We start from the raw sequence: 27,657 nt of genomic DNA, 5'->3' as shown, positions 1-27,657 counted from the left end.
ATTTTTAACAAGAGTTCATCGTAATTTTGATAATGACTGATGTAGTTCTGGTTTTAGTTACATTACACTCCAATACTGATTAAATTCGCATCTGGCTCCAACAATTTTATTTAAGTACAAGCTTTTATTTGTCACATTAAGAATAGCAATCCAGAAGGAAACTACATACACTTTGAGAAGAAAAAGTCACAGCTACCTTCTTCGCTGGAGTCCGACGTCCCTGGCTTTCACTAGCACGTTTGTTGGAAGATTCATTCCCATTAACGTTTGTAACAACTGCTGCATTGTTCTGGTTTTCTTCATTTTCAGCATTGTTATTGATACCTAGTAGTGCTCTGACCCTATTTGATCTTACATCTATTATAGTATCTGTATAGCCAATTTCTTGAAGGTACCTGGAAGATAAAAGTAAGTATCTGCATTAATTGTTTCAGTAATGCCACGCGTCCTAACAACTGGTATGAATAATGGGGAAAATCAAATTTTCAAAATGGACACTTTATTTTTCAGTAATAGTTACAACAAACAGAACTCAAACTGTCGTTTTACCAATTAACTACACAGTTAGGCACAAAGTCTAAACAATTAACATTTAGATTAATACACAAATCAAATAATGTGATTCGGTGCTTTTGAAAAGAGCATAGCAATACAGGTACACTGAGAAACACTGTCTGCATAGTGCCACTGTTTAACATTTTGTAACTCCTTATCACAAATGGACACAATGAAGTTGATATGCATAGCAACTCCTCAAGGAGCTGGTGCAGTCAGAATGAAGTTACAATTACAAATCTCACTGTTCATTTATTAGGATGATAGCGGGGGAGGTGTGCAAGGAATATTTTAATCTACAGTAGCACTTCTGTTTCATATTTCAGTTAATAGAATCCTGTTTCTTAATAAATACAGTTTACAGTGCACAATGTGCTCTATAAAAGAAGCCAAAATCTAGGTCACAAAACTAAAGAAAACAAAAGGGAAAAAAACAGTTACTTGAACTATATAAGGAATTAAATAACATTTCATAGCAATGTTAAATAAACAACTACTTTTGCTCATACGGAACAAGCAGTTCACGCACAAAACCCAGAAAGTTATTTGAATAATTATGCCGATAGAAACAATTTTTCATCAAGTTGATTTTATCATGTTAACAGAATCTTCCGTTGGTTCTTGGAAGAACAACATTATAATAAATGAAAAGCACCAGTTTGCTTTTGCTCCACAGTATTACTTTTATTGTGTTACCCGGTTTTTGGCTTACAAGACGTGTTACTTCTCTTCCAATGTTGTTTGCAAACATTGTAGCTTCTTTGGTGACAATACTCAGTAAATGTCTGCAGATGGCCTTGGAAGCTGAAAACCAATTAAAACAATAAAAGCAATACTGTGGAACAAAAGCAAACTGGTGCTTTTCATTTATTAAGCTCATTTTACATTAGCAACTCTCTTCTGAAACAATACTTACTACTTACGTGACAAATTAGTCACAAACCAAGTCATAAATTTATCAATGACTTCAATTATCGGTATTAAGAAGACATAGGAATGGCGGAGTATCTTCAATCTTATTCTCTTTATTCATTCAGTGATCCACTCCCCATCATCAGAAACGTGGTTGTGGTGGTTTGGTGCAACGGAACCCTCATGCGAGTCTTCATCATCATTTGTTGATAAACTTATTCCAGTAAATTTATGATCAAACACTGGAAACTCCAGGTTGGAATATCAACAACATAAAGGTGACATTACATTGCAGACAGGCACAGTTAAAAGATGCTTACACATTAACTTTTGGCCACAGCCTTAGTCAGAAAAAGAAAGAGAAAACACACACACGTGTTCATAGTGGTCCGAGCAGCCGGAGATGATGGCCATGTAGGCACAAGATGTGCTTGCTTCGCGTGTGTGTGTGTGTGTGTGTGTGTGTGTGTGTGTGTGTGTGTCCCTCCTTTTTCTGACGAAGACTGGCCGAAAGCTAATTTGTTAAGTGTGTGTGTATTTGTCTGCAACTTAATGTGTCATCTTTACGATAGCAACCTACCTTTTCCACACACAGTTCATGAATTTATAATGATTTGTATCTTACAGTTATGTGGTTCTTTGTAGAAAAGACAGTACATTGCTTGATACAAGAAACTGCACGTGTTCCAAGATAATTCTGTAATATCTTTAAATTCTTGGTGGTCTTTAAGCTGTGCATTATCAAAAGGTGCAAACATATGTACAGAGAAGTGTCTTAAAAACATTTGGCACTTTCTAACAAGATGTGAAAGAAGTTAGAGGAGGTAGAGGAAGAGGTCAAGGTTTTGACAGCAGTTACCACCAAAGACTGCAAAGTGAAGTCTTCCACACTGCGGCCATGCTGCAGACATTATGGGGACCACACCCTGCCTATCTAATCCATGTTAATTTAGGCAAGTATTTGACCCATTTCTGAAGAAACTATTTGATGCAGGACCTTAATATTTTTACCGTATGTTACATAATGCTGAGAGAGTCAACTGTACTAAAATCTACTTATCCATTTTATAGTTTTTAAGAAATACTTTTTTAAATTTATTGTTTCTACGGGAAATATTTTTGTGAACTTTCTAATGGGGGAATATTAATGAATGTAGTACCAGAGGTGGCTTTTAATGTTATGCAGAGTCTCTGAAAATTTCATTCATTTATCTATGATAGTTTCTTATATAATGGGGCATATGTACTGAAAATTTTGGTTTGCAGGAAACTGAATTTAAAGATAAAACTTTTGAAATTTGTTAATTACAGTTAATTAAAACTGTCCTGCTTCATATGATGGCCCTTCTTTGGCCTCTAGCAGGTCTTCCAGCTTCTTTTTCACCTTCCTGGGTGTTTGTCTTGCTTCCTTGGCCATATTAGATGCAGACCTGTCTGCATCGGCTATCCTCATTTTATCGAAATGTTGCAGCCCAATGATTATATTTTCACCAGGTTTAATTCCCAGCTTTTTCACTACCCAACACTTTCCAATATTACTACAATTGAACATAACAGCATCATGAACTCCTTGTTTCATTGTATGCATGCCTATAAATACAGTTTTAGGAAGGCAGTTCCAAATTATGCTGCTGAAACATTCATTTGGGCTCTGTGTCTGCCCATGCAGACATTTCCTTAGAAGGTCAGTATGAGCCAAGTCTCTGAAAATAGGTTTAATTGCTGTAATAACAGCAGCAGGAAGAGAATGCTGGTGAGAATAAGATTCTCCAGTTGCCTAAGCCCTATTGTATTCGCACCACGAATTTTCTCCTGATGGACACAATACATGACATGGCTTATCATCAGTAGAGGACTCATGGAAGAACATGGCCCAAACATCTCTCTTCACTGCCTACAGATTTTCTTTATTTCTCCTAATTGCCTGTCCATAGTATACCTGCAAGCTTTCTATTTCAGTTTTAGTTAACTGATCCTGTCCAGTCAACAATTTTACATCATCTAATTTTTTTCCTCTCATATCAACAGTTAGTTTTCTCAGCCTTGTTCCCAAACTCACCACTGTCTACATTGTACAAATTTAGAAATTACACCTGACAATATTCTCAAATTTACAATAATGTTACTGCACCCCTCGTCACTTACAGTAAATTCGTTGTAACTCTCTTGAAATGGTGAGAGCTTCTTTGATGATGCACGTGTTGAAGACTTACAATTAGAAACATCATTGCCAGGCGAGATAACCTCTTGTACAGAAAGCTTTCTAAACTTATTTCCTCTAAATTGTCATTTCTTGAAAATGCATTTACATTTCGTCATCTTCAATAAACACAACAAAACACAAGTAAACAAGCACTGCAAACTTAAGTGTAACAACTACTTGCAATCACACTTTAACAAAACTAACCGTGTTTGAAAGCATGTTGTTTACAAACGGCAGAAACAAAAGAATACCGACCGTTGCCTTCCAAGGATAGTCAACACAGTCGGGAATAAAAAAAGAAAAAAAAATCCCTAACGTGCAATGTAGGGGATATAAAGCTATAAAATATATGCAGAAAAGTGGGCGACAAAAGTGGGCATGGCACCTAAACACATGTGGTAGGAAAATGCTCTTTAAATGCTCGAAAAAAAATTCAGCAAATCCTTTTCAGAGTACTTAAATAAAACCTTGATCTATCGAAATATGAGAAAAACTGAAAATTAATTTTTTTCGACCTGAACCACAGTGTGGTCTCCTTAACACCTGCTGTCTAAACCCTTAACAGAGTGAAAAGAACAGATTCTCTACAAAGAGTTGCATTTCCTGAATGTGTGATTGTTTCTATTTGTGCAGTCTCACAAAGGTTCAGAAATTGTTATTGTCCTCTGCCCACGAATCATTAATCCAACACGACAAGGTGTAAACAGTAACTGTTTACAATGTGTTGGTTCAAATGGCTCTGAGCACTATGGGACTTAACATCTAAGGTCATCAGTCCCCCTAGAACTTAGAACTACTTAAACCTAACTAACCTAAGGACATCACACACATCCATGCCCGAGGCAGGATTCGAACCTGCGACCGTAGCAGTCGCGCGGCTCCGGACTGAAGTGCCTAGAACCGTTCGGCCACCGTGGCCAGTTTACAATGTGTTATTGTGACACGTGGGAGGAGGGGGGGTGGGGGGGGGGTGTTGAGATTTACAATTTTATGTAAGATCCTTGTAGTCTATCAAGCCAGGAAACACCCTGAAATCAGCCTATAATACCAACATAAGCTACAGCACATGTACACCATGTGATGTGTTGAGTTATCTTCTCACTGTCTTAGGATAACAGCTTTCATTAATATCATTAAGTTAACACATCCTGTGATAATTAAAGAAAAAAATACTTTCGAACAAATTATGGAAAAACAAATTACAAGGGTTAGAACTTAAATAATGGCAACTATTTATTCACAACTGATACAAAAGAGTTACACATTTGCACCTGTTACTGTACTCCAAAAGTAGTCACCAGCGTTGTGTAGAACACATTGCCAACAATGTGGAAGGTGCAGTATACTGCTAGCAGAGCCTGTTCTGTTGATGGTGCAATTGGAGCGGTCTAAAGTTATGGTGATTCTCATTACAATTGTGATGGCATTAGCCTAATGCATTACGTTCCTCCACAGCTGACCGTAAATGCACAGTATTACTTTGCAAAAGAAGCGACGACACTTTCTGCGCATGCCACCCATCATTTTGCACAACAATGCATGGGCGCATACAGCGCAAGCTGTGGCTGCTCTATTCGGACGATGGGACTGGGAAGGACTGTACCATCCATCATACACCCCGGACTTAAATCCTTGTGACTGATCTGATTCCGAAGATAAAGGAACCACTTCGTAGAATTCACTTTAGAACTGTTCCAGAGATTCGACAGGCAGTAGACGTCAATCGCACCATCAGCAGAACAGGCTCTGCTAACGGTATACTACGCCTTCCACATCGATGGCAATGGGTTCTACACAACAACGATGGTGACTACTTTGAAGGGAAGTAACAGGTGCAAACATTTAACTATTTTGTATCAGTTGTGAATAAATAATTGCCACATTTTAAGTTCCAACCCTCGTACATTCCAAATTTGATCTAAACTTGACCCTTACAATCACAGTCGACTAATAGTATGAGACCAGGAAAAAAAATAATTTTAAAAAATTAATTGAACAGTGGAAAGTCTAGAATGGATAACAATATGAAAATGATGGACTGCTACACACCATGCTAAAGAAGCACTGATCTGCAAACACACACAACGAAAAGATTATTGCCTGCCTGACGTATGATGGTGAATGGTGGGGGGGAGGGAGAAGGGTAGCAGTGCTGCTATGAAAGCGAGCAGGGGTGTGGTGGGGGCAGCACAGGGTTGCTAGGTGGACAGTCTGGAAGATGTCCTGAGGGGGAGGGGAAAGGAAGAGAAGAGACAGAGAAGGGGGAAAACTGAAAAAACTTAGTAGGTGGGCTACTGGACTAGAAAGTATGGGTAGTGCTGGAGTGGGAGCTTTCAGCACAGTTTCCCGACTATTGTAAAGGTGGAAGGGCATGAAAGGGAAGCCTTGGCTGAGAAGGGAATAAGATTAGATTAGATTAGATTTACTTTCATTCCAATTGATCCGTAGTGAGGAGGTCCTCCAGGATGTGGAACATGTCAGAAAAACAACAATACATGACAAATATTTACAATTAAAACAAATAAGCTAATGTACCATTCCACAGGTCCCAAGTGGAATGATCGTCATTTTTTAATGAACACTAAGAGTAATTTTACAAATACTAATGCACTGAATTTAAAATAAAAAAGTTTTTTATTTATTTATAAGGTAATACAACTACTGTAATACTTATTTACAATGAACACATTACTGCACTGAAATGGTGCAGAAGTTAGATTATACTAACACACACACACACACACACACACACACACACACAAATTTTCAATGAACACATTACTGCACTGAAATTGTGCAGAAGTTATGTTGTACTTATATACAAATCAGTTGGTTTTACTAAGAAATTCATCAATGGAGTAGAAGGAGTTGGCCACCAATAAATCCTTTAGGCTTCTCTTAAACTGAATTTCATTGGTTGTTAAGCTTTTTATGGCTGCTGGCAAGTTATTGAAAATGTGTGTTCCTGAATAATGCACACCTTTTTGTACAAGACTAAGTGACTTTAAATCCTTGTGAAGATTATTCTTATTTCTAGTATTGATTCCATGAATTGAGCTGTTGGTTCGAAAAAGTGATATATTTTTAATGACAAATTTCATTAAGGAATAAATATATTGGGAAGCAGTAGTTAGTATCCCTAGTTCCCTAAACAGGCTTCTGCAGGATGTTCTTGAGTTCACACCACATATAACTCTCACTGCACGTTTTTGTGCCCGAAAAACTTTAGCTTGGCTTGATGAATTACCCCAAAAAATAATCCCATATGACATTATGGAATGAAAGTAAGCATAGTATGCCAGCTTTTTCATTTTTATATCCCCTATGTCTGACAAAATTCGCATTGCAAACAGAGATTTGTTAAGACGCTTCAGCAGTTCTGTGGTGTGCTCCTCCCAGTTGAATTTATTATCAAGCTGTAATCCCAAGAATTTAACACTGTCCACTTCTTCTATCTTCTTGTCATCGTATGTTACACATATACTCTTGGGACACCCCTTACAAGTTCTGAACTGCATGTAGTGTGTTTTTTCAAAGTTTAATGACAAAGAATTGGCTAGGAACCAGTGATTAATGTCCACAAATATTTTATTGGCTGATCTTTCTAAGACTACATTTGACTTGCTATTTATTGCAATGTTTGTATCATCGGCAAACAAAACAAACTTGGCATCTGGTAATGTTACTGATGAAAGGTCATTGATATACACAAGAAAAAGTAAGGGCCCCAAAATGGAACCTTGTGGGACCCCACATGTAATTAGTTCCCAGTTGGATGATGCCTGATAGCTTGATACATGCCTCTTTCCTAATAACACCCTTTGTTTCCTGCCAGAGATATAAGATTTGAACCATTTTGCAGCATTTCCTGTTATACTATAATATTCTAGTTTACTTAAAAGGATATTGTGATTTACACAGTCAAATGCCTTTGACAGATCACAAAATATACCAGTTGCCTGCAATTTTTTGTCTAATGAATTAAGCACATTTTCACTGTAAGTGTAGATAGCCTTCTCAATATCAGAACCTTTTAGAAATCCAAACTGTGACTTTGACAGTATGTTATTTGAGATAAGATGGTTATAAAGACGACTGTACATTACTTTTTCGAAAATTTTTGAGAATGCTGGCAACAGTGAAATTGGACGGAAATTTGATGCTATTTCTTTATCTCCCTTCTTAAACAGTGGCTTAACTTCAGCATATTTCAGCCATTCAGGAAATATTCCACTAATAAACGACTGGTTACACAGATAGCTTAATATGTTACTTAGCTCAGAATCACATTCTTTAATTAACTTTGTTGATATTTCATCATACCCACTAGATGTTTTTGATTTTAAAGATTTTATGATGGACATTATTTCTGTTGGGGTAGTGAGGGTCAAATTCATATTAAGGAAGTTACTTGAAATGTCTGGTCTAAGGTAACCCATAGCAGCATCTACCGAACCTGACAACCCCATCTTGTCAGTAACAGTTATAAAATGTCTGTTAAAAAGTTCTGCAACACTATACACATCTGTCACCAATGTATCATTTACTCTTAATGCTATTTGTTCCTCTTCATGCCTGGTTCTACCGGTCTCCTCCTTCACTATATCCCATATTGTCTTTATTTTGTTATCTGATATGACTATCTTTTCCTTGTAATATATTTGCTTTGACATCCGTATTACAGTCTTTAATATTTTGCAGTATTTCTTATAATGTGCTATAGCATCAACATTGGAAATGTTTCGGAGTGACAGATACAGTTTTCTTTTTGTTTTACAAGATACCCCTATTCCTCGAGTAATCCATGGCTTCTTTGTAGACTTTGCTCTAACCTTGGTAAGTTTTGGGGGAAAGCAGTGTTCGAATAAGGTAAGCACTTTATTAGCAAAAATGTTATATTTTTCATTCATGCCATGAACGCTGTAAACATCAGTCCAGTGAATGTCTCTGAGGAGTGTCCTAAAATAATCAATTTTTGGCTTACTGATTACCCTTCTGAGCTCAGATTTAACAGATTTTATATCCTGTTCAGTATTAACATTTAACAGAAGGAACTGCATGTCATGGTCTGAGAGGCCATTGACTATTGGTTTTGTAATATAATTTTGTTCATTGGACTTTTCTATAAAGATATTATCAACGGCTGTTTGTGAGCAAGTGGCTATCCTAGTGGGGAACTGTACTGTGGGAATTAAGTTGAATGATAGTGTTACTAACTCAAACAAGTTCTTATTGGGAGAGTCTTTAAGGAAATCTACATTGAAATCACCAGCAACCACTATTTCTTTGTTTTTGGTTGTTAAATGGGCCAGTACAGCTTCAAGGTGGTTGACAAACAGATTAAAGTTACCTGCAGGTGCTCGATATACACTTAATATTATGAAGGATTTTTTGTGAAATTCTAATTCTGTTGCACATGCTTCCATATGCTGTTCTAGGCAAAATTTATGAATGTCTATGTTCTTAAATTTATGACAGTTCCTGATGAATGTGGCAACTCCTCCTTTCTCCATTTCTGATCTACAAAAGTGAGATGCTAACCTAAACCCTGTAACACTTAAAAGTTCTATACCAGTGGTCACATGATGTTCAGAGAGGCAGATTATGTCAGCTGGGTTTGAAGACTCTAATTCATCTATGCAGATAGTTAATTCATTAATTTTATTTCTCAGTCCTCGAATATTTTGATGCAATAAAGATAGCTGACATTTCTCATTGACTGAGTTAAGATTGGGTGGAGTTAAAATATCTGCTGACAGTTGAAAATTCTTAACCAATGGCTGTTTATGCTGATGTAATAAGCTGGAATTATGTTTTTTGATTTCTTTCTCAAACTGAAGATTTGTCTCAGTTCTAACCTCTCTTAAAATTTGCTTTCTTTCTGTCCTCCCTACCCTAAAAAAGGGTCTTTTCTGAATCCTATAACCACTGGTATTTTACCACTCATGATAGTGCCTCCCCCCTTTAACTTTCCTGCTATTTCCCCAGCCAATTTACCCTTCCCCTTCCTGTTGAGGTGAAGGCCATGCCTAGTATAATCCCACCTACTGAGAGAATCAACAGGAACCACACCAATGTGTGACCCCGCACCCGACATGAGCAGCCGTTCCAGCTCCAAATTAACTCTCTTGACAGAAGAGTTCAAATGAGGTCGGTCATGGCGCCCAAGAACAGATACAAACTCAACACTAGTATGCTTCGATGCTGACACAATCTTCGCCAGGTCACACTCTATACTGTACCCAGGATCTCTGTCAATACTGTTACCTGCCCCACCCACTATAACCACGGTGTCTTCCTTAGTGAAATCTTTGCAAAGTGATCCTAAATCCTCTGTCACCTGCTCCAGACCAGCACTAGGTTTAAAAAAATTGGTGACCTGGTATTCTGATCCTAGTTCATCCTGCAAAAGTTGGCCAACACCTCTTCCATGGGAGCTACCTAACAACACCACTTTCTTTCTCTTTACTGATTTCCCTACATTCTTACTTTTCAATTTGCTGCTGAAAGTTTGTTGTGCCCTGTCTACACCTGCAACTGCTTGAGGCTCACCAGCTTCTAACTGAAGCAACAGGTCAAATCTATTTTCCACATTCACCATAAAGCTGTCAGACAAAGTTCTAGGCCTGTTCCTCCTGTTGCCTGTTGCCACTTCCCACCTCTCTTTACCCTTCTCCCTCCTTAACCTGTCAAGATCTCCCCTGGCCTTGTCTAAGTCAGCCTGAAGGGCGGCAATTTTCCCCTCCTGTTCTAGTATCTTCCTATCTCTACTACAAATCCTACAAAACCACTGATGAGTCTCATTTACTTCCCCTATTCCCACGCCACTACAGTCACCCACATGGAAAAAACTACAGCACCCATCACACCAAAGCCCCGACCTAACAATTCTACGGCAAGTCAAGCACTTTTCACTCATGATAAACGTAATAGTTTATTAAGAATAAGTCAGTTAATTTACAGATAAACACGAAAATATGGTTACACAAATTTGGCCTATACGCAACTGTTTACGCAACTGTGTGTAAACAAAAACAAAAGTGCAAAGTTTCTGAAACAACAACTTAAACTTTACGCTACTTTCCGGAAATGCTAGTTAAATAATGAAGAGGTACGCTAAGTTAAATTGCTGGAGAGAGCAAGGAACAACTAAACGAAATTCTATAGATTTGCTTCAGCAGAACGTAAACAGAAAATACGACTGTACGGTCTTTTCGTGTTTTCTGCTATATTACGTAAAGAAAAATGAAACCTTTAATGGTAGACTTAAACGGCACACTAATACACTTATTTACCACGTATTCAGTACTAATCTATATGTTTTATAATCTAAAATGACTTATCTTTACGAGAACACCAAAACTCGCGCTAGTCGCCTGGCTGCAGGGCTGCCAACCTCAAGAGTTTTAACTTGTCCCCAATGTTATTCTATCTGTACATTGAGCAAGCAGTAAAGGAAACCAAAGAAAAGTTTTGAGTCAGAGACAGTAAAAGACTTGGAAGAGCAGTTGAATGGAATGGACAGCAACTTGAAAGGATGATTTAAGATGCACGACAAATGCAAAACAAGGATAACAGAATCTAATAAATTAAATGAAGTGATACTGGTGGAATTAGATTACAAAATGAGATGCTAAAAGTAGCAGATGATTTTGCTATTTGGAGAGCAAAATATCTGGTGATGGCCAAAGTAAAGAGCATATGAAATGTAGACCGACAATGCAAGAAAAGCGTTTCTGAAGAAGAGAAATTTGTAAACATGGAATATAGATTTGTGTTAGGAAGTCCTTTCTTAAGGTATTTGTCTCGAGTGTAGCCACGTATGGGAGTGAAACACGGACGATAAGCAGTTTACACAAAAACATAATACGAGCTTTCAAAATGTGGTACAACAGAAGTATGCTGAAGATTAGATGGGTAGATCACTTAAATAATGAGGAGGTACTGAATAGAACTGGGAAGACAAGAAGTCTGTGGCACAACTTGACCAAAAAAGGATCGCTTGATAAGGCACATTCTGAGATACCAATGGATCACCAATTTAGTATTGGAGGGAAGTGGAGGAGTAAAAAATGTGAAGGGAAACCACGACATGAGTACAGTAAGCAGATTCATAAGGATGTAGGTTGCAGTAGTTATTCAACAATGAAGAGGCTTTCACAGGATAGGGTAGCATGGGCTGGGGAAAGTTACCTATGTAGTTCTCTAAGGCTCAATCATGGGTGCACTACTGTCTCTCAAATGTACACGACCTTCAATCAAGTACACAACAAGCAGAATTAGTACTCGCTGTGTACGACAATGTTCCAATTAATCCATACATACACACAGCAAAAGAAGAAATAGTAAACTATGTATAATTGACTTGTTTTCTGTGAACATTCTCACTCAATTCAAAAAAACATATTCAGTTAGGGTGCAAGTCTAGAGTTGGGCCAGTGGCATACTTACATGTTTCATGCAGGAATATTGTCAGTGCCTGCCATGAGACATGATGGGAATTAAACAGTATGTGTCAGCTATTTGTTCTATGCAACTAATGAGACAACAGCAGGTAAACATATTTCAAAGAAAGATGCAAATAAATATTACATACTCACGTTAATGTACCACAACGTCAGAGGTAATAATACTTTCCGAAAGAAAAAGTGAAACACTGCTGTTAATAAGGGTTATAAATTTAATTATTCCCTCTCAGACTCACTGCTACTTAAACTGTGCTAGCAGCTGGTAACCAAAAGACACACTAGTAATCCACTATACACTCAGAGAGGGGGGGGGGGGGGGGGGAGTGAAAATTTTTTGATGATCATGACCATAAATTTAATTGCTCATCTAGCTGGCAGCCATTTAAACTGTGCTTTCAGCCCCAAAATTAATCAATTTCATAATTTGTAACGTACTCAGAAAAAAAACAATGAAATACCTGTGACAATGAATATTATTAAAATAACTCCTGCTTGTTTCATAATGCAACCTATCCACAACTTCATAATTTGTGACATGTTTGGAAAAAATTATCCATCACAACAAAGGTAATTAATGTAACTGCTTTATGTTTCTTTAGCAGCAAATTAAGATGTGCTACTAGCTCCCTACCTAAGTACAGCTTGCTACTACCTAACATAGTTTTTTTTTAAAAAAAGAAAGAAGAAGAAGAAGAAGAAGAAGAAGAAGAAGAAGAAGAAAAAAAAGAAAGAAATAGTGATACTGAACATTAATGTAATTCTCCTTGTTTATTAGCAGTAAGCTATGCAAGCTGCATTACTAGCTCCCAAACTCAGCAGACTGTCAGTCTGTCACGTGTTCAGTGGGGAAAAAAGAACTGAAATAGTTTTGAAGTGAAATATTACGTTTCTGTGAATCAAACTGTCACATCCCTACGTAGACCTCAGGATAAGCTGCGGGTCACACTGCCACTAGGTTTTTTTTTATGTTACACGTTCGCAAGTAGTGTCACAGTCCAACATAATGTAGACCTCAAGCAAAGCTACAGATCAGCGTCGTCACAAGAAGGTTTTTCAGCAATCAGATATGTTGGCTTCACTAACTCACAAGTAAATGTTCACACCAAACTTAACAACCTAAGCGACAATCAGAAAAAATAGTCAAATATTTGTGGCAACCAAAAATATTCACAGTAATGAAGAGGAATCAAAATTAAATTTACAAATTTCATTCACTTGCATTATAAACCAATCCAGCAGCCCACAAAAATGTATCATTTCGATTTTGTTTGCTCCACACATATTCAAAGCGTCACCTGTCAAAAAACGTCTTTCACCATCTTGTGCCATGCAGTGACCATACAATTGCAGCCACCGTGCCTTCTGTTTTATCTGTATGGGTATCTGTTGCCACATCCTTTAAAGTTGCATCTATATCAATACTCCTCAAGCCACCTGGCTTCTGTGTGGCGAAGGGTACTTTTGGTACCACTAACTGATATCCCCCTCCCCTGTTAATGGCATGTGAGAAGAATGACTGTTGGTAAGCCTCTGTATTAGCTGTAATTTCTTGAATTTTTTTCATTGTGGCCATTTCACATAGTATATGTGGGAGTCAGTAATATGTTGTATGGATCTTCACAGAAAGCATTGTCTCAAAATTTCAATGTTAAACCTCTCCATGATGCACAAAGCCTCTCTTGTAATGGCTGCCACTGGAGCGTGTTGAGAAACTCTGTAATGTAGACTAAATTATCCTATGAAAAACACGATCTTCATTGGATCACAGCAATATGCTTGAAAACTTCTTCTCTGGAACATTTATAGTAAAACACAGTCCAATATTACTGTTGTTTCTGACAAAATACTCTCTTTAATAATTTTCAGGAGCTTTCAAATGCTTTGGCACAATGCTAAAAAACATTTGGTTGTGCCTCTTTGGACACCTCCAAAAAACCGATCTTCCTGGTTTCTGGCCCCTCCCTTAAACTACTACTACTACTACTACTACTACTACTACAAAATTCATCGCTCTCAACAATTAGCCCTTCACCACGAAGTTTCTTGTTCCATTTCACACATACTTCCACATAAAATCGATGACAATAAGCTTGGCTGAGTCAACTTCTCGGCACATACACTTTGATTTACACTCCAACCAACAAATATGTAATTGTAGAATGGTAATAATTTTCGATCTGCTTCCAGAAATATCATGAATTCCTTCACATAGAAAACTTGTGAAAATTGTCAGCTTTTGCTACACTTCAAGAAGATTCGATCCAAAGAAACCTTTGACTCTTTCCGCCCCGTTTCACCACCGCATCTGATACACTTTCATTCCTTGTCAATTAATTCACAAGATATGCTCCACTGGATGCCATCACCATGCAGAACTAAATCACTTCAATCACTCCTCTTCGTAAAATATACCGTCATAATCATAAAATATACCGTCATAATCATATAAAAATCTCACCAAATACACGCACTATATTGATCACAGTTTGGAACTCTTAGAACAACTTAGTTCAGCCTCATTTGCGCTTAGAATCAAAGTAAATCCTAGAAAGAGAAAGAGAGAGAGAGAGAGATCAATAAGTTGACATATTCTGCATATTTTCATTCAAAAAATGTCTTATGAAATAATGATCTGCAGTAGCTCATCTTTAACAAAGAAGGGCTCCATTGCTCAAAAATGTGTTGTAAGAATAATATATGGTGCTCACCCACGAACATTTTGTAGCCATCTGTTAAAAGAGTTAGGCATTTTGACTACTGTTTCACATCATATGATTTCCATAATTGCAATATCAGAACAAAAATGACATTCATTACTCCACATTAAGACTGTCTAGCACAAAATGAGGTGAACAATGTTGCAACCAAAAATTTTGATCACTCAACCAGTGATATAAAATGTCTGACAGACAGCACAGTAAAATTTGAAAACAAACTGAGAAAGCTGCTTCTTGAGAACTCCCTGTATTCTATAGAAGAATTTCTGTTATTGCAAAGGGTAAAAGATAGTCTGTAGGAATTACTAACATCTGTATATCTTCCAGAAGGAAAAAAACTTAAATGCTCAATATGTAGCCGTATTTATCTGTGATATGAGTGTAAAACACTCATTCCGCATCCTTACAAGGTACTGTGCAAATGATACACAAAACATGAAACGTACTTTCACCTCCCACCATCCAGCAGCATAGCTTCAGGAAGTTTGTGCCTCTAAATGCAAAGATTTTTAGTCGCTTCACCATGACATATTGATATCAGTTGAAACAAAATTTACTGTTGCTAGTCACAATGTTGACAATACACTGAATTTATATCTGCCTACATAAAGATGATCTTTAGAAGATGGCACCCACTGAAAAGTACAATGACACAGTGCTCGTAAGTAGGCAAAAGTTAAATAGTGCATTATGTAAAAAGTGTCAGAAACAGGAAAAGGAATTCTGTGTGTGAAATGCAACATGTGGCTGCATGAAAGGTGTGCAAAAATGCACCTAAAACTTATTAGCAACGATATTAACTGGTCGTACCTTGACTGGTTGCAGGACGAAAACACAAAACTAGATTCTACAGCAAATTCGCAGGAAAAAAATTAAAAACATGCTTCGTAGCAACATTGACACTTTAAAAGCAGAATTATCATCACAAAAGCAAGAACACTGACCCGGAACGCGGGTGGGTGTTTTTTTTTTTTTTTGTGCAGAAACAGTAGTCAAAAGACTGAATTAACCTCAAAAACGGGAGTAATGATACGAAGAAATTCGTGCAGAAGTCTCAAGAACCGAAAATAAATATAAGTAGACAAGCATAACTTACAGTAAAAAGAATTCAATACATCTCAGTAATGAGAGAGTGAAAAAAAATGAATTCCTTGTTATATATGATTCTCTGCTGAAAAATTTTGTGGTACCGAATTCCACAATAAATGTTCGTCCAGGAATTGAGACCCACCAGTTGAAGAAACACGTTAGCAACATACATAGCTTGCAGGATGGTTCAGCAGAGGCACCTCCGAAGAATTACAAAGGAGTCTTCATCCAAGTAGGTACAAATTCTATTAGAAGCAGCACTGAAGATGAAATGGTAAGTGAAACACGAAATTTAATTCTATCTGCCAGTAACCTCTACAAAACGTCTAGAATTGTGGTGAGTGGTATTATCTACAGCAGATCTGTCAGTGATCGATGTACTGAGAGAATAAACCACGATTTAAACAAAAATTGTAATTATCTAGGAGCTGTGTTCATAAATCTGGGTAAATGCTAAAGCAATAAAAGTTTGGGTGAAGACAGTCCACATTTAAATAGGTTAGGATCCAAAATTTTTAGTAAAATGTTTACAGATACATGTAAAATTCTGTAAAATAGTGGACACTTAAATGATGGGTATGAAAAACAGTATTTGGTAATGAAAACAGCAAAACAAACTTGTTCCCAAGAAAGCAAATGTTTGAGACCATAAGTACAAAAGAATTCCCCTACATAATGACTTTTCAAAAAAAACTCACAAAGCGGACGAATCACAAATTATTCTATCTGAACGTAGGAATATCAAAGTTATTTGCCTCAATGGACATTGGCTTATACCTGACCATATTAAAGTTCTTAATAAAATGGAAAATTTTGAATTAGCCAACAGCTTTTGTAGACTAGAGAAATCACATTGAGGCTCTTGCATACTTACTCTTTCTGATATTAAATAAGGAATGATTTTAATCATTTAAATGAACAGTGTACATATGAAATCTGCTGTACAGACTTGAGGGACCTAAATGATGATGTAGTTTCTATTTACAGAGTACCAGAGAAAGCTACAATTGAAGCTTTTCTGGCGAAATTTCATTGCCTGCTTGAAAAATTCAGTAAAGAAAAAATAAAATAATAGCTGCCAACTTCAATACTGATATCACAGTTGAAAGCAACAATGTGTTCAAATTCATAGACTTAATAATAAAAAAACTTTTGCTTCAAAATGAATACCATGCAACTCACTAGAGTAAATGCACAGTCCGCTACCTATATTGATAATATTCTAACAAATTATGTGTTTGAAGGTGTTTATATTCTGCATAGATTTAGGAATCTGACCACTTTGTATTATTCATTTAACAACCAAAAATTAAGAATGAAATCCCACATAAAACAAAAGCCAAATGAAAAGTAATTTCAATGAAAATAATTCAGTTACATTTATAAGTATGTTAAGACAGGTTGAATGGCCTTACAACAGTTTTATTTCGAGTAATAGTAACTTTAACCATTTAAAAGTAGCTTTCTTGAAATGTTTAATGAAACTACTTCACCTAGAACCACATGCAACAAAACTACTAACAATCTTAAATGGATAACCCAGTGTACAAAAATTTCTAGTGCCAGAAATAGGAAACTCCACAATGAACTGAAATATACTAAAAAAACAGACATTTTACTGAGTATGTTTGTCATTAAAAAGCTACATTTAAAAAAGTTGTGAAGGCAGCCAAACAAATGGCAAACAAGAAGTTCATTGTACAACATGAAAGCAGGACAAAAGCAGTGTGGTCTGTTGTCAAATCAGAGTTAACTGTCTGAGTTAGTAGTACTGAAATGTCTAGGATAAAGTAGATGATAGCTTCATTGTAAACTCATCTCAAATATCAGAATGAATTCATTTAAATTCTTCGTAAGTATGGCAATGTCAGATGTTGATGTATCAGGGTAAAGTAAATCTCTTTGGAAACCAATCTTATGGATTTTAAAAAAGTCACAATAAAGGACTTGGAAAATGTTGTAACTATCATTAAAAAATTAAAACTCTGCTGGGTGGGATGGGACACCAACTAAAGTGACAAACGATGCGGCTTAATGGCACCTCTACTAACTAAAATATTCGAATAGTGTTTTGAACAGGGATGCTTTCCCAATGTTTTGAAGTATGCTGAAGTCAGATCCCTGTTCAAGAAAAGGTCGAGGGAAGACATGGGAAATTATCAGCCTATTTCTACTCTTCCAGTCCTATCGAAAGTGTAGAGAAAGTAGCTGCAAACAAGATCAAAAAACTTTAACGTAAAAAACGATACTATAAGTAACCAGATTTGGATTTCAATGAGGAAAAAAAACACTCTGCATGCAGTCAATAACTTTACTGAAAAAAACGGGCAAATCATTGAATCAGAGAAGTAAAGTTGCAGGTATATTCTGTGATCTCACAAAGGCATTTCATTCCGTGAACCATGATTTGCTTAATTTCAAATTAGACAAACTCAGGATTAAGGACAATGCTCTAAATTGGCTAACAGTATATTTACATAACAGAAAACAAAGAGTACCTACTACCTCAGATGCAGTAAATTATTAGTCTAAATGGAGTACAGCATCGCAAGATGTGCCTCAAGGCTTCATTTTGGGGTCAATCCTGTTCCTATTCTATGTAAATGACTTACCCAAAAATATAAATTCTGCATCAGTTCTGTTTGCAGACAACACTTCTGTTTTAATTAAAGATGACTAAGAAGAAAAAAATTCCAAGCGCCATCGTAAGCACACTGGATACCTTAGAAAACCGGTTCAAGTTAATGGGGTGAAACTGAACATTGCAAACACCCATGTGGTACATATTAAAACCAAACATTCAAAATGTGTGGAACTTAAAATACAACATAACAATCAACCTATGAAAGAAGTTGACAAGGTTAAAATCCTGGGACTAAATGTGGCCAAGAACTTAAGCTGGAATACACATATTCACTTCCTATCAAATAAACTAAGCACTTTTGCATTTGCAATACAAATACTAGCAAACTCCACTAACTTGAGTACACGAAAAATTGATTATCTTACTGATTGTGAATGTCATTAGATATGGGATCATTTTCTGGGGAAGTTGAAGCAGTCTATCGCAAATTGTGAATGTCATTAGATATGGGATCATTTTCTGGGGAAGTTGAAGCAGTCTATCGCAAATACTGAAACTGCAAAAGAAAATTGTCTGATACATATGTACTGCACAGCAAACAATCTTATCGCCCATTATTTCAGAAACTTCAAATCCTAACTGTTCCCTCCATACACATTTATGAAATTATGATCTTCCTACACAGCAGACAAAAAGTATTTGAGGAGAATCATTTTAACCACACATATAACACAAGAAATACAAATAATTTTATGGTATCCACACACCAGTTGAAATTATGTGCACGGACTCCGCATTATATGGGGATGACAATGTATAAAAAGTTAATGGGCAAAAACATATTTAATATGAAGCCACAAATTTTAAAAATGAGGCTACAGCAAATTCTGTGGGAAAAATGCTACTATTCAAGAGAAGAGTTCATAGAGAATGAAAATGATAGTTCAAGCAAGGGGCAATTGTTAGATTTATTGTATGTATACATAACAAAATTGTTTTATTATTATGATGCTGTTTGTTGGAACAGCTTTTTTTTGATTTGGTGAAATTGTTCCACCATTTCAAGTGTCTCCTGTACTTGAATCAAATGATTTAGGTTATGTACGTTATGAGACAAATAAACCACAATTCACAATATTCATAATTTTTCTACACTTCAAAATCCCTCAACCAAAATGAGCTCGCTATAGAGTTTTTTCAATACTTTCCAAAGGACTCTAATGTCTCTGGCCAAACAACTCTGCTTGAAAAGATAGAAACTTTAGCACAAGAGGTGTACCACACAGCCATTTCTATCCATATCTTGGAAACCACAGTCAGAAGTTAACACTGAAGTACAAGTCAAACTTTCATAACAAAATCAGGAAGAACATTTTGTTACCAGATGAGTAATTACTTAGGACTTCATTCTGGACCCATTAATCTTCAATTTATAAGTTTGCTCTCTAACATGTGAAATCCATTTCCTAATGACACTACTATATTACTACCTATCATAAAAGGTGTGCAATAAACAGCAGAAAAATATGCAAATGCTTTTGGATTTGTTCAACACAGATTGTAAACACTGATAAAACTTGTCTCGAATCTAATCAAAAGTAGCCAAGCAAGATTAAATGAGAAAATTACAGAAAAAGACAGTGATGACAAAATGTCCGGTCCACAGGTTCAGTATGACTTTAAATGGGATACATATATACATGTTGTGTGTCACACAAAACTCACCAGTAAGATACGATCTGATGATACTAAAATACAAAATGTAAACAAACAGTGGGAAATACGGAAGCGTCCGATCCCGCCCGTCTGCTTTGACCCATGACATCACAAATATGGCGGAAACAAAAACAAACACACACACTTTCCACAAGAAGCCTAATGCCACTAACGGGACAAGCGCGGGAAATGGGGTGTTTTGGGTGGGGGGGCAAACTAAATATAAACAAATTTAGACGCCTTGCGTAGCTACAACGTGTAAGTGAAGACAGCCATGCATGAATACCCACCAACCTCCCCAGGGGTCGTAACCCCCTGCAACCCATAGAAGATAAAGATGCTTCAGTAGCTGATTAGTGTTTTTTGTCTTTAAAAAAAAAATCTCACGGGATAGAATGAACAGATCAGAAAGATAAATATAATAAACTCAGAAATTGGAGGAAACAGATAATTAAAATAAGTAATAAGTGTTTTTAAATTTAAAAAAAAAAAAAAATCTCACGAGATAAAACGAACAGATCAGAATAGTAAATAAAATAAGATAAAACAGAACTGGAGACAGCCACACTCAAACCAAACTCCGAGCCGTCATGACGTCACACACGACAACACCCTTACGTCACGGGTCACAGCCGACGCGTGGGATCGGACGCTTCTGTCGACCCAAACAGTGGCACTAGCAACTCTAAGCGCAATTCCATTCACTATGGAATCATTTTCTGACGTTACACTACTTGGATCATGAACTTGTTTAGAATGCAAAAGACGAGCATTGATAATTATTTGTGTGTTTTTTATAAAAAAAAAAAATCTTGTAAACAAGAGGATACCAAATCTCCATTAATTTTTTCCTGATCATCCTACCACAAAACTGTAATCCACTGTAGCATAACATTATACAATAACACATCAGATGAAATAAAAATTGCTCCAGAACCAGTACCTGTGAGAAACCTAAACACATTCCTAGTAAATGACAGCTTTAATTCTGTACAATAATTTCTATATGCGCAAGAACTATTTTTCGTCTACTGAAGATTCAAACAACTCTGTACAGTGGATTGCAGAGTATCTACAAAGATGTACGTGTACGATAGTTTAGTGATGTTTCCCTGTTTTCCTGATTTTGTTTATACTAAACATTATGTTATTTTGACAATTCTAATGACACTTTTGTTACAACCTGTTCTGTATGCTAAAATTGGGCGAACAAACATATAACATACAGGCCACGGAAGTAACAGCATTGTTTGGATGGTGAGGGGCAGAAGCTATCTTGCTTTAAAAAAGCCAACAAATTTATTTCATTTATCAGCAATAGTACCTGGAAGTGACAACTTAAATAAAATTTTTATGTAAACAGCTTGTGCTGTTAAAAATGGTGTGCTTTTAAATTGGAAGCACACTTTTATTGTTTCAACTGGTATCTACAGAGATAATTTTTTGGTTACAACAACAATCCCAAATTCTCATTTCTGATACACATTCATTTGTAATACCAAATGATAATATTTACTTAATGTATAGATGAAGAGAGATCTAATATTCCTATTTTTTTCAATTTATGGATAGAACTTTTTAAACCTACAGTCCTACTTCACTGTTTAAGTGTTAAAACAAACGCAACAGATACTGTGCTACTCACTGTCTTAGAAGCTGCCTGCCTTGCCTCCAACTAACATTGCTTACTGTAGTGAAAGGGGCCTCTCCATCAACCGGTGCTTCAGGCCCACCTGGTTCATCAAAAATTGGAGGTTTAACATCACCTTGCTGTAATTCTGTACCATATTTTAATTTATGATACTTTGCCCTGCAACAAGAGACTTACTATTAGTACCAAAACCTCAAGCATTTATCCTACACGAAGATAAGAGCGAAAGCACACAACTAACAAATTACGAATGTACCTTTCTTGTTTGAGAGCATATTCCAACATTTTTATTCTTCGGACCAAATCGTTTTTCAAATTTTCTTGACCTTTCCTTTCGCCCTGAAGAAACGCTATCCTGGCCTGTGTAAACAGTGATACAGTCAGTCACCAAACAAGTGCGTCATTTTAGTAGTACATTGTAAACTTGACACTTGGTAATCAACTAAGTTGTTTTGCCTAATAGTAGGCCAAACCAAACGTGTCATGAATAAAACACTAGACACCAAGATGTTATGTCCTGGATATGGCAGTGCTGTACACAGATTAAAAACTGAAGCTTCATGTTCTAAACCATCTATGAAGTAGACATTTACCTGCAATTCGGCTCTATCCACTTCCCACTGCGATCTCTCCATTTCGAACCTTGCCCACTCATGTTGAATGAAATGCAGTATTCCTGGTATAGAATATTGCGTTATTTGACTCCCTTCTTCATTTTGTTTGTTTCCTACGTTGACTGCACCACCAGAAGGTCCCAACTGTCCATTGTGGTTTTGTGACGGAGAACTATCTTCCATTGTAGATCCACCGCACTGGCTGGATATCTTCATGACATGGCCGCCATTAAAGCAACTTCATGAGCTCTAATTAATACTTACAGATGGAATCTAATACTTAAACTAAAATCCACTGCTAAGATGTCATTCTCTCACATTATTTACACACGCTTTTCGTCAGTATTTCCAAATTATTACGACAATTACGTATTGTGACACTCAACTGACTACTGTCAACCGCATTCATGGAGGAGAATACAGACTGCCTTTCGGCTCCCCTCGGAATTTCTGCTCCACTCGGCTCTTTCCGTCACGGTCACGTCAAAGATTTTCTTCTAGTGTCTGTGACATGGTCGTGACCGTAAGTAATTATATGAATTGAATAATTAGCTCATACTTGCACCGTTCATCTCTGAAAAGTGCTCGTTTGTCTGGATCCCTACAAATTTGTTTGTTTTTCATATTTTATTTCTTAGGTGATTGACTCTTTGCTCCTCTCGCGGTCATGTCAAAGGTTCTAGCAAAAAGAGTGAGTAGGAGTAGGAGTACTGAGTAAGTGAGTAAACAGCGGAGTAGAAAGTGGTGAATGAAGTGTGAGTTCATTGTCAACTGGATGTTGTTTGTTGTATATGTGGTAAGAGAATCACGCTCACTAAGAACTTAATGCGACAATACAATAACAAAGATCTGAATTTTAAACAAGCGTGGTATAGGTAACAGTTGTGGCCATGATTACGAGGGTAGCTGCCCATAATCGTCACATAAGAACATACACAACCACATCTTAAAAAGTTGGAAATTATGTGAGATTCATTGTCCTTAAAGTTATTATTCATAGATATATTTGGCTAGTATTTAAATTAGCTACGTATTGTTACAATTGATCATTTCGTTGCTTAACCCTTCCCCTCGCAGTGTGAGTGAGTAGTGTATTTTACGCGAGTCACTACACAAAACACTTTACTCTTCAACTTATAAAGAAATATAGAGATGTCGTACACACACAAGAAGAACACAAAGTTGTACGCAATCTTCCCACCACTATTCTTTACAATTTGTTTGCTTGGCTTCCTTTAGCTGTCTGAGTGACGGAAACGAGAAGAGAGAAACAGCATCGGAAAAAATCAGTAGAGACCATTTGTATCTTCCTGCTTACGTATTTAAATTGGCGAACATGTTCTGTAGAAAGTATCTCTCTTTAATAACTATTGTCTACGTATTCTTTTATGTTAACATGTATTGGCTGAGAATGAACAACCTAATTTATTTATAAATGTGTTACCTTCTTTAGTTCATGTATTTTTATCGTATATTGTGATTAACAAATGTGCACAGGTAATTCTTTCAAGTACACAATTGTTTCCTAGAAATAGAAGGAAGTATCAATACATGATAATGACAAAGCACCAGTCTTTGGCACTGCTCCGTTGCTGAGACTTTCCTCAGTTTTGTCAAATAGTAATGGAAGTAAAACTTTTCTTTTTGGTATAAATCTGGAGAATTTTTTTGTCTTACTTACGTGGCAACGTTATAGGTTAGCATATCCGGAAAACTTAGTTCTTTTGGAGGTAATAGAAATTGTGAAGTAGTTGATGTTCTGAGACCAATTTTAACTATTTTCGTGATGACATTTGTTAAGGTAGGCCTAAGGCACTTCTGCAGTGCATTATATGTAGTATTTAAAACTTAAAAAATAGTGTTGTATTGGATTGATTCATGATATTGTTGGAAGTGAAATAACTTGTTAAAAGTGCAATTGAAAGAAAAACAGCCCTTGGTCACTATTTTTAACAAATTAACCTGCTTTCAACACTGCTAGGAGTGTCTTCTGTAGAATTTAAAAGAAAGAATGGTCTATATAAAAGACTGACTCTTGGTCCTCTCATGTGTCTTACATGGCCGCCCGCTGAATGCATTCTCTCAATGTGTTCTCAGCTGTACTTCCAGGGGAGCGGAGTGAACCACCCTCCTCCGCTTGTACCGGCCCCTTATCCATTCGAAACTAGACTATTGATGTTTCATTTAATGCCGCTGCACATCCATCCATCTTAATGCCGTCTCAATAGAATCCACCATCATGGCATCCGTTAGACCACTCACACCTTTTACACTAGCCCAGATGAGAGCCTGCATGCAGAAGCTGCCGAACTGATTTTCTTCTCAGCAGATAAGCATGCTATTTCTCTGCCATGCCTGACCACCCATACCACCCATCCTATGGCTTCATCTTTGATTACTCATTTGATCACCAGCATGTGGCATGTCCCTCTTCTCTATTACCTCCTGGAGTTTGCTTTCACACTATCTGCCACTTTCCCAATGGGTGTGAACCCTTTCCACTTTGGCTTCCTAAGGACACTACTCCACCCTCACTCTATCATTGTATGTTTCTCAACCTTCCCATGGAACATTGCAATAGTACCTTTGTGTTCACTGATGGCTCTTGGACTGACCATTGTGTGCCTTCATCATTGGCACCAACATTTTTCAGTATCGGCTTCTGGAACACTGCTCAGTATTTACAGCAGAGCAGTATTTACAGCTCTTCACCCTGTGTCAGACCATGCATTACATCCAGCGACCAGGCTTTTCAGTTGTGTCATTTACTCCTGACTCTCTCGGTCCCCAGGACACCAGGTGTCACGTGGGCGGCCAGGCTGTCAAGACTGCCAACCACGTCCTACAGGCTTGCTACAGAATGCACGGGTCCCGAGTCATATCGTGCGGTATGTCGCTCATGGGCTCGTGCAAAGGGGCTTCAACGTCTCTGTGGAGCCCCACCTTCGAACGCCAGAAGGACTACGCAAGCCTGACGCGGTGGCGGTAAAAGATGGCATCGCCCGTGTGATGGACGCCCAGATAGTCGGCAACCATCTCTGGCTCGACTGGTGTCACACACTGAAGATGACCTACTATGACACGCCGTCCATCTGGCATGCAGTCTCCAACCTGCAACGAGACATCCAGGAGGTGACAGTGTCCACCGCGACGTTGAACTGGAGAGGGGCGTGGTCTCTTGCGTCGGTGAGGGACCTCATCAACCTGGGGTTCCGACCCCGAGAGCTGGTGGTTCTAAGTGCCCAAGTTCTGCAGAGCTGCTGAATCACCTACTGGATTTTCGAGTACATGACGGCGAATAGGCTGATGCCACGTGTTGGCGTTGGATAGTGCACTGGTTATCTCTTTATTTCCTGACTCCTGGGGACTATCACAGGAGGAATAACGTCTTTGTTCCTCTGTGTACCATACATCGTCCACCCCTTAGTGCAATGGGTCCAGGAAAAATTTCCCTTGCTCACTCTTGATGGAGCCACTGTGATGTTTACATGGGTCCCTGGTCACTTCGGTCTAACAGGAAATGAGGCTGCTGGTGCTGCTGCCAAAGCTGCAATCCTCGTACCTCAGACCACTAGGTCTTCCATTTCCTCTGATGATATCTGTGTTGCTGCCTGTCAGCAGGTGGTGTCACTTTGGCATCATCACTGGTCTTTTCTTCATGGAAACAAGCTCCGGGGAATTAGACCTCTCCTAGTGGCTTGGACAATCTCCTCTCAGCCCTCTCGCTATGAGATCATTTTAGCTAGCTTGCATATTCTGCACTGTCTTTTTAGCCATCACCATTTGTTAAGTGGTGAACTTTCAGCCCTTTGTGCTCATTACCTTTGACGATTCCTCATTTCCTGGCTGAATACACTTTTTTAACCACTTACGTTTCATTTATGTTTGCTGTCTGAGTTATCAGCTGGTTTAACGAATGACGTGGGCTGTCAATCACATTTTACTTTTTATTCGTTGTAGCAATATGCCGAAGGACATTTAATCTTTAGTTCAGGACCTCTGTTGTCTCTATAGCATATTTTGTGGACCATTCTTCAAGTCCCTGTGTTTAGCTGTCTTTCCTTTCACTGATTGTGACACTTACGACCCTAGTTGTTTTTTGCCTCCTAAAACAAAACAATGCAGAAGTGTGCTGCCCAGTGACAAAAGAAATATTGCTGAAGTGAGATAAAAAGACAAAACCTGTTTATTAATGGAAGACCAGGTGTAATATAGTGGAAAGTCAAGCCACTTAGGCCAGAGGTCTATAAATTCTGTCTTCTGACCACAGCCATACCATTCAGAACACCCTTTTTTATACCAAAACCCAGTTTTATTAATTTTTCTGACTTACATAATGCATGCCAGCTGTAAGTGTTTGTTGTGTACATATTGCAGACACAAAAAATTATTACAAGAAACATACAACAAAGTGCACTGTAAAGTATGATGTATGATTACGCGCATGAAAATACAGGTCTAAGAGAGAAGATGAAACATATAGATTTGTATTTTGACAATCTCCTGACAAATAGTAATTGAAGTGAGTATTATATTCAGATGTTCTAAATTTCTTATATTGTAGTTTCTAGCATGTTCCACATCCACGAGAATCACCTCATTTTTGTCTGTGAAACAAAAACTGGATCTAGTCTAATCTAATCGCTTCCTTAAGCTCATTAATGTACTGCAGTGCTGCCTCAGCCTTGAACCCTCCTGAATGTGGGATGAGATTTCTCCTTCACAATATTGTTGTCATTTATTTCATCAGCTTCATCATTCACCATCTATTCTGTGCCATCCTCTGCATCAACATCCTCACAGTCCAGTACACCTGTGAACAACGAAACAATATCATATTTTCCATCCTTGACTTCAATTTCAGACATGGATTCAATTATGAAATGTCCTCCTTCATGGTCTAAAAGAATTTTCCAAGGCATTACAAATGATGTATTCGCAATCTGTTCCCACACATCAACAGACCACCTTGTGACTTCAAGCAAGTCAGCCCTCTTCAGAATCATTAGATGGTCTTTGTTATCATCATTAGCTGATATCGACAAGCTGGGAAGGTGGCAGCCATACAAGTGATATATTCACAATATTTTCCCATGCATCAGCTGACCACCTTATGAATTCAAGCAAGTCAGCCCTCTTCAGAATCAT

At 37.5% G+C, this 27,657-nt stretch overlaps 1 protein-coding gene and 1 long non-coding RNA gene across 4 annotated transcripts in view; one reads left to right on the top strand and one right to left on the bottom strand.

The window, feature by feature from the left end:
- The window catches only part of LOC126194649 (striatin-3), a 122,511-nt gene extending 99,535 nt beyond the window's left edge, over window positions 1-22,976 (bottom strand). For 2 of the 3 annotated variants that reach the window (XM_049932833.1, XM_049932834.1), the window contains exons 1-4: window positions 22,489-22,976; window positions 22,152-22,255; window positions 21,890-22,054; window positions 170-395 (exon numbers count right to left, since the gene is read on the bottom strand). In XM_049932833.1, coding sequence (XP_049788790.1) covers window positions 170-395; window positions 21,890-22,054; window positions 22,152-22,255; window positions 22,489-22,725 — 732 coding nt within the window. In that variant the 5' untranslated portion in view covers window positions 22,726-22,976. The remainder of the gene's footprint in view (window positions 1-169; window positions 396-21,889; window positions 22,055-22,151; window positions 22,256-22,488) is intronic. The other variant, XM_049932835.1, reaches the window with a different exon arrangement.
- A 174-nt stretch (window positions 22,977-23,150) lies between these two features.
- LOC126194651 (uncharacterized) lies at window positions 23,151-26,998 on the top strand. The gene is made up of 3 exons (XR_007538493.1): window positions 23,151-23,264; window positions 25,301-25,641; window positions 25,701-26,998. It is a non-coding gene; the product is annotated as an uncharacterized LOC126194651 (long non-coding RNA).
- The last annotated feature ends 659 nt before the right edge of the window (window positions 26,999-27,657 follow it).

The sequence above is a fragment of the Schistocerca nitens genome, chromosome 7 (assembly GCF_023898315.1).
Source record: "Schistocerca nitens isolate TAMUIC-IGC-003100 chromosome 7, iqSchNite1.1, whole genome shotgun sequence".
NCBI classification, from domain to species: Eukaryota; Metazoa; Arthropoda; class Insecta; order Orthoptera; family Acrididae; genus Schistocerca; species Schistocerca nitens.
This window is presented reverse-complemented; position numbering and strand designations above follow the sequence as displayed.